Here is a 9262-nt window from a genome sequence, read left to right on the forward strand (position 1 = left end):
ATTCATATTTCGTTGTTCTTTGTATTATATAACTTTATATTTTTATTTCATTAATTATGTTATTTTACTTACGATTTTAATCATTAAAATTTAAGTATGATTTCATTTTATTTTCCACTTCTTTCAGTACTTTGTTTTTATCTATTTTCATTCTGTACAATTATTTACTTTAATCTTTCTATTTATCCTTTTATTCATCGGTTGTTTTCTTATTTTTTGTTATTAGCCCTGATGAAGACTAGAAATTCTGGCCGAAACATTGGCAGTAATATTTTAAACTTATTTGTGTTATTCTCTAACTGCACCCCCAACCATCTTCTTGTCCCATATATTATCCACGGTCAACTATCTTCTCATAATTTCTATTAATTGTTTGAGAGTGGTCAATTGTAATAGCAACACAACTTCAAATGATCCATTTTACTCTCAGCTAAGTTTATTTCGTTCTCCAACATTTCGGCCTTTAGGCCACTATCAAGGAGATAACCTTAATTATAGATTTAGCCAAAATCGTGAAAAAAACAATTTTAATGATTTGTGGCAAATGAATAATGGGGTCATCTCCTTGATAGTGGGCTAAGGGCTGAAACATTGGAGAGTGAAATAAACTTGGTTGAGAATAAAGCGATCATTTGAAGTGTTGTTATTTAATTTTCTGTTTTTATGAAAGATTCTTGATTTCCTTTAGATTTTTTTCTGAGCATCCACAGTTTTTTTTTCATAGTAATTTTTTATTGATTACTGTACACAGATTACCATAAGGCTATGATTGATATATGTTAAATGTTAAGATGCAAATACTTTTTACATGAACGAGGTGTATTTCTATTGTATATTTTTATTATATTTATTCAACCTGTTCTGTTTTACTCTTGATGGATACACTCATAATTTTACAATTCTTTATTAACTTTTGATTTTAAAACCTAATTTTCAATTTTTTAAGCAAATTTACATTAATATATATTGATTGATATATTAAGATATATTGGAAGATAATTCAGGTAGTAGTCAAGAAAGGTACAAAATAGCAAAATAAACATAAACAATGTTCTGTTCTATTTTGCATGGATTCATGAGGGTCGAATCTTTGACAGTACATGAACTCGGAACCTTGAAGGCACACTGATCACTAGAACACAACACATTTTTAAGTATAGTATTCGGCCGTGATGAAGCCCTGGAAAGTGGGGTGTAAAATCGCTGACTAATAAATAATATTTCTGCCATTTTGTACCTTTCTTGATCGCAACCCGGACCATCATCCTACAATGAAGAACCAATTATCTGACAAACACAAAGCCAGGGAACCCCTACTAAATATAATTAATTTTTTAATAATATAAATTGTTATAACATGATTCAGATAGGGAAAAAATATTAAAAATAAATAAAATCATGATACTGACCAAACCTATAAAATACATCATACAATATTAGTATCTCAACAGTGAAACTCCCAAGTAGTAACAGATGCAGTATGATAAAATCTACCGGTCGGTGCCAAAATAACACAAATGATGTGATATAAATGAAATTTATTGGTCACACTTCTGATTATTACGGTGCTGTGGAAGCTACAACGATTTATAAGCTAAAATGGTATGAATTAATCTCAAATGATAAAACTAATAATTCAATTACCCAAATACTAAAATGAAAATAAAGTAAAAGAAATAATAATAATAATAATTGAAAGATCTTATGAAGAGAATAATAATTATACAAATGTATGATTAGAGAATTAATAATAATGAACAAATGAATCTGTAAATGAGTAAATTAGAAATTGGTGTGGAATCCTCCTCTCCCGCCCTCCGTAGTAGCCTTATTTATATTACCTTTAAAACAGACACTTATATTTTATTGGTTTATTCTTGAAGAAGTTTGTTGGGGGGGTGCGGTCAGCAAAGAACAAGATAAATAAACAAAACCATATTTATTTATTTTATGCCGACGTTTCGACCTGAGTTTCAGGTCTTCATCAGGGCTATAGAACAAAAGAGATAACAACATTTAGAGTAACATATAATTGAAAAGGAATAGTATACAAACAAATTTAGAATTATATAAAATATTGAATTAAATCATAAATGATAAAAATGATCATAAATACTATTCAATTATCAGTTATCACTTTTTATCATTTATGATTTAATTCAATATTTTATATAATTCTAAATTTGTTTGTATACTATTCCTTTTCAATTGTATGTTACTCTAAATGTTGTTGTTATCTCTTTTGTTCTATAGCCCTGATGAAGACCTGAAACTCAGGTCGAAACGGCATAAAATAAATAAATATGGTTTTGTTTATTTATGTTGTTCTTTGCTGACCGCACCCCCCAACAAACTTCTTCAAGTATTAATATACGATCAACTGTCTACACCTCTATATTGGTTTATGTATGACGTGTCACAATCTTACAAGAGATCATAGCAATGAAAATATTAAAAGGCAATCCTTCCTGGCCGAACCTGTCCCACTGAAACCCCTTTTTAGTGACGGTCCTATATCACTTTTGAAATATTTACCCAAAATAGGAAGCGGAAACTTAAGGTAATGAACAGGTTCTAGCAAATTTGATTAAGAGAGAACAATTTTTGTGTTAGTAATCTGTACTGTTTAATCATTAAGAGCTGTAGGTCAGACAACATACTTGAAATTCTGATGATTGGTCTTATTTCTGATTCATAGAATATCAATTTATTTAGTTATACATCTTTATTAAAGTATGGAAACTTTTTCATTTTATTCTCCTTGTATTTTATCTAATTTTAAATGAATATGCTCATTGATTAACAGTTTATAGTCTAATATGACTCCTTAGTATTTTTTGTTTTATCTTATATTAACATGAGTTTATTTCTTTTTTTTTTAATGAATTGGAAAATATTTTATTTATTAAAATAATACATGTACATATTTTAGAAGAAAAAAATAATGTACAGATAGATACTAATTTTTTTTTTTTAAATTTATTTTAGAAGAAACTCCACTGCATGAGAATATAGAAGAAGCAGCTAAAGTTGTCGAAAATGAAGAAATGCCAAAACATGTTGAAAATGAAGAAATGCCAAAACTTGTCGAAAATGAAGAAATGCCAAAACTTGTCGAAAATGAAGAAATGTCAAAACTTGTCGAAAATGAAACTTCTCAAGGTTAGTAAATATTGATTGTAATCCTACTGCTTTTTTTTTTCTACTTGTCATGGTGGCCAAAAATTAATTTAAATGATTATTTCAATTAATTTTATTTATTATTTACAAAAATAAGTTTAGGTCTGCATTAAAAAATATTAAATTAAAAGAAAAAAAGAGTCCGTATGTTTTTCTGTAGATTAAAAATAGGTAATTAAAATTTTTTTTTCAATTTATTTTTAGAAAAAAAGTAACTAGTGCTCAAATATAAGTAAAAATTTATACAACTTTAAGAGCAATATATATTTTTTAAAAAATAAATCTTGAGTATAAATATATTAATTTATACATTATAGATATAAAAACATCGGAAAAAAGAGAAAAAAAATAACCTAATAAAAAAAGCTGGGAAAAACAAATTTAAATAAATTTAACTATTACTTATAGATATATTAAAGAAAAGAAAAAAAATATGTAAATATTCTTTTTTCTTTTAAATAAAACTTATACATTTTTATATTATTATGAATTTTTATATTTAAAAATATGGGTTTTTTGTGGTCCAAAAGGATGGGTACTGGTAACGGCACAGCTCTGATTTTTTATTCTCTTTTTATTTATATCCACACCTATTAAATACAAAATTGACAATCAACCGATTGCCTGACTGTTAATTTAACAAGACCTCCCAGCGGCTTTTCTGAGCATCTTATTTTAAAACTTTTCCTTCCAAAACTTCATGTTATTGTTTACTAATAAGTTTTCATTAAAGTAATTTATAAAAACATGCTTAAATTGAGTGAAAAGTAAAAGTTTGACTACTGAGTGATTTGTTGATCTTCTAACGTGCAAGAAAGAGATTAAAGATAAGCTAATTGACAATATGCTTTATTACTTATAAAAACATCCAAAACAATATTAACACAATTATAACACAAACTACGAGCACGTAACCTTAAATAACATGGCAACAAACAAAATGGTGACGAGTTCAGCTGGTCTATTGCGTGATGTCATTCTGCATTTAACAGACCTAGTAACAGACTCTCAACCATGTTATATGTTATTTCGTTTTAACATGATTTAAAAAGGAAATCTTTCTCCATTTAATATGAGTTTTTCCATTTAACACGCTTTAACATGTTAAACCAAAGATCATGAATACCCCTATAGAAGAACAAAAATAAGAAATAATAACATAATAACTTGGAAATATACATAACAATAAATTAAGTAGAATCTAGTATAAACACCTACCAAATTATATTAATTAATGAAAATAAATATTTAAGAAAAACTTATTCTTTTTTTATTTAAAAATTAAAAATGATTGTATCATTATATATGTAAATAATAACTAAGAACAATTCTTGATTAATGATATTGTTATTTTTTTATTTTCACTAGTCCCTGAGCCATTACACCTGACACAGGTTATGTTATATATTATTCCTTCAACCAGGAGTCATTTACCATTTTTAATACCAGTTTTACAACCAAGTACCTCATATTGTATTTCTTATTCAGTTGACATTGTACAGATTTAAGTCCTAATAATGAATATGAGTGAAGTAATTATACTTGTGTCTAAAATAGAAGGTGGTTCTCTTTAGGTGCTGAAGAAGAAACAAAGGAAGCAACTGAAAACGAAAAAGAGTGTGGAGCTACTGTTGGTAAGTCAGCATGAGTCAATAATTCACCTTTAGTAGTTTTTGCCATAACTAGGAAATATTTCGAGCATGATTAGTACTGCCATAATAAAAAAATGTTGATATCGTCTTTTATAAGTTAACGACTTATTGAGGATAGTCTAGTATTATAGGCATGACATTTTTCTTTTTTTGGTTTGATGTGTCTTTCGAATAATTTATGATATGGATGACAAGCACAGTATCTCCATCAGAGATCAATATATTATTTTTGTTTTGTCAATTCAGTTCATTGTTGTGGGTTTCTGATGTGAGCCATTCGTCAAGATATCTTCAGTGAAGCTCCTGTAGCTAACAGCCCATAAGGTCTTAAGGAACGAATCGTAACTTTTTTTATGTTCTTTTTTATTCTTTTATATATTTATCATGTAATAAAAGGGTTATAAAAATTTACTTTCTTTTATTAGAATCTCATAATAATAAAAAAAAATTAAGTTTATTAGAAGCGAAGCCAGGTTGAGATTGCTTTGCAGCATATGCGTGTCATGGTACTGATGAATGCCGATGCTGGGTTAATGTAATACAAATTTTCAGAGCTTCTTTTCTGTTTACTGTCTAATCTTCGTAGCCCGAACTAATTGTTGCAGGGGGGTGTTCGGATTACAGAAAGCAGTTGGAAAAATGGTGTAAAAAATTCAACAATATGAATTACATAAGTGTTTTTATTTATTTAATATTTGTTATTTTATTGGAAATTTGATAGTTAGAAGTTTTAAAAAATTTAAAAAGAAACATGCTTTCTTTTACATCTTCAGTAATGCTGAGTGATGATTTACTTTGTTAAATGTATAAATAAAAAAAAAAACTCTTTGAATGGATTTATTTATAACGTGATAAAAAAAAAAAAAAAAAATGATTTCACCAACAATATTTGCATTCCACTTATTTCTAATATTTATAAAATGATTTATACAATATATATTATGTATTTATAATTCCAGCGAAATATATTATAAACACTACCCAATATCGAACCTAAACATTTCCAGTTTCAATTTTCATAGTGATTACATTAACTTTCCTATAGATCGGGAAGTTAAAAATGTGCACTTTATTGGAAAACAAAAATTTTATTGCCTGCTGAGTTTTCTCAAAATAAGTAACTTTTTTTTCGGGTCGGTTTACTGGGATGTTTGGAATACCAAAATTCTGATTACCGAGATTACACTGTATTTCCTATTTCATTTATTGATTTTCTTGTCATTTCAACGTAATAATTTATAATAGCTAATAATGATTTGTTATTCTTAACTTCTATGTTTAAAAAAAAAAAAAAGTAATGTAATCCTATTTAATAATTCATAAGATTTTCACTTTCTGGTCTTATTATGAATTATATTTTTCAGTAATAGTTTTTTCAATTAGTTGGAGAATAAATAAGTTTCCTTTTTTTCACCATGCATTTTAAATTAACGGTATATTTTAAACATGTGTTAATGTGAGAAAAAGATTATCAGAGCTGCGGTCAGTAATAGTAAACACAAATAAATAAAACTTATTTTATTTTTGCTGACTGACGTATTGGCCGAAACTTCGGGTCTTCATCAGGGTTGAAAATAAAACTAGATAACAAACATATGAATACGAAAGAAAAAAATAAAAACAAAGAAACAGTATAACTAGATTTTAAGAAGATAAATAATGCTAAAACCAAGTAAATATAATATTGCAAAGGTAAGAATTTTTATTTAAAAAATTACTAACAAACATTGAAAATATTAGAAAAAGAACATTTGTGTTCTTATTTTTAACAAAGTTCACTCTGTACTTATTACAGATTCATTGGTTCATTATTATTAATTCATTAATTATAAATTTGTATAATTAATATTCTCTTCATAAGTTCTTTCAATTATTTTTACTGTTATTATTATATATTTTTTTACTTTATTTTTATTTTAGTATTTGTTTAGTTGAATTATTAGTTTTATCATTTGAGATTAATTCATACCATTTTAGCTTATAAATCGTTGTAGCTTCCACAGCACCGTAATAATCAGAAGTGTGACTAATGAATTTCATTTATATCACTTCATTTGTGATATTTTGGCACCGACCCGTAGATGTTGTTATTTGGTCAGACCATACTGGATCTACTTTTCTGATTTAATAAAAACAAAATTCTTATTGCAATATTCTATTTGTCTTCATTTAGTATCATTCCTTTATTTTCTTAATTTCTAGTTATACTGTTTCTTTTTTTTGTTAACGCTCTAATGGTTGTTACCTAGTTTTGTTTTCAGTCTTAGTGAAGGCCCTGAAATTTAGCCCGAAAAATAAGCATAAATAATATGAGTTTCACTTATTTCTGTTTACTATTATGGACCGCACACCTTGTCATCTTTTCCTCACATTGATTCTATGCTCAACGATAACGTTTCATTATAAATATGTTTTAACTTGGGTGCATCCGTTACTACTTGGGAGTTTCACTGTTGAGATACTAATTTTGTATGATGTATTTTATAGGTTTGGTCGGTATCATGATTTTATTTATTTTTAATATTTTTTTCCTATCTGAATGAATGTTATAACAATTTATATTATTTAAAAAACAATTATATTTAGTAGGGGTTCCCTGGCTTTGTGTTTTGTCAGATAATTGGTTCTTGATTGTAGGATGATGGTCCGGGTTGCGATCAAGAAAGGTAAAAAATTGCAGAAATATTATTTATTGCACCCCACTTTGCAGGGCTTCATCACGGCTGAATACTATACTTAAAAATGTGTTGTGTTCTAATGATCAGTGTGCCTTCAAGGTTCCGAGTTCATGTACTACTGTCAAGAATTCGACCCTCATGAATCCATGCAAAATAGAACAGAACATTGTTTATGTTCATTTTCATAGTCATTTTGCTATTTTGTACCTTTCTTGACTACTACCTGAATTATCTTCCAATATATCTTAATATATCAATCAATATATATTAATGTAAATTTGCTTAAAAAATTGAAAATTAGGTTTTAAAATCAAAAGTTAATAAAGAGTTGTAAAATTATGAGTGTATCCATCAAGAGTAAGAAATTTAGACTTAGTGAAGAAAAGCTAAATATTTTTAAGCTGGAGCTCAACTTTCTTTTAAAGTTCTCTACAATACTAATTACATTCTTCTTTGGTTCAGTAACAATCTTAGATTATTTTTGTTGGTATTATATAACTGCTACATTCAATAATAACTTTAAAAAAAAAATTGTGATCCCTTATTGAACTTTTTAAAGATATCCATAGCTTTTTTGTTTCTTTTCGCATACCATGGTATGCTTTACACATCTGGGAACCCCTTTTATATAATTTTTGTTTTGAATTATTTTATCGACGAATGGGCTTATGTCATACCTCAACAATGTTCATTATTCGCAGTGCTCTTTTGGAGGCTTTCTGCTCAACGTAGATCCATCAAGGCTTAAATTACCTGTGGAGAAACGTTTGATTTTATTTTTGTTTGCAACTTGCGAAGAAAGAATCCAAATTGAAGAAAGAAGATTATATATGGAAGCAAACTAAATAATGAAGATTATATAATTATTGTTTTTTATAACGTTGAGTTGTAAGTGTATAATTACCAATTTCATTAATAATTATACTTACTTGAATATTATTATTATTATTATTTTTAATAATCATTAGAAATTACTTCCTCTTTTTTTCTTATTTTGTAAATAAGTGAGGATTGCTGTTAGTATAATATTTTAATGTTCAATTAATTTTATTAACTAGTTTAATAAAGGTGTAAAAATTATCTGTCATGTCATTATAAACCGTTGAAAAGAAGAGCTTGGCTTTAAAATGTTTTGATTTATTTTTGTTTTGTGGGGGGATTACAATTTTCTGTGAAATATGTTTGTTAAAAGAGCAAATTATGTATCAGGTACCAAGTTCCAATTGTCACTTAAGCTGTGATATTTTGTAACTTGAAAGTTTTTTTTTTTTTTAAATCCAAAAACTTATTTCCATAAAAAAAAATTTAATGATGAATGCTTCATCTTATAGAGAAATCTGGAAACATTTTTGGAGACTGATAAAATTATGTAGGAATCCTACAAAATGTTGAAAAAGACGAGATGTCTCTGGAATGATATATTAATGCTTTGACTTGTTTCATTACTTTTCTACTCTAAATCATTGATCAAGTAGCATCGTTTCATCATAAAAATTAAAATAATAATGCTTTTAACTTTTATTTATTAAGTGTACTGTTTTTAAACAAACAGTGAATTATATTATGCTGAAGAGGAGAGTATAACGCAGTATTCCCAAGTTGCCCAAGAAGAGAATAAATGTATTTATTATAAACATTGTATTTTTTTTTTTTTTTTTGTACTCGCTTCGGCGGTACATATACTAAAATTGGAACGATACAGAGAAGATTAGCATGGCCCCTGCGCAAGGATGACACGCAAAATCGTGAAGC

General features: G+C 27.2%; 1 protein-coding gene and 1 pseudogene across 1 annotated transcript in view; both read left to right on the forward strand.

The window, feature by feature from the left end:
- LOC106682627 (enolase-phosphatase E1) overlaps positions 1-9262 on the forward strand; it is a gene marked incomplete in the record, with an annotated part of 62639 nt that overhangs the window by 29081 nt on the left and 24296 nt on the right. Inside the window, 2 exon segments of the mRNA XM_067046027.1 lie at positions 2989-3162; positions 4755-4814. Coding sequence (XP_066902128.1) covers positions 2989-3162; positions 4755-4814 — 234 coding nt within the window.
- LOC112210083 (U6 spliceosomal RNA) lies at positions 9169-9262 on the forward strand (annotated as a pseudogene).

This window comes from Halyomorpha halys, unplaced genomic scaffold, assembly GCF_000696795.3.
Source record: "Halyomorpha halys isolate HHAL.00 unplaced genomic scaffold, Hhal_1.1 Scaffold24.1, whole genome shotgun sequence".
NCBI classification, from domain to species: Eukaryota; Metazoa; Arthropoda; class Insecta; order Hemiptera; family Pentatomidae; genus Halyomorpha; species Halyomorpha halys.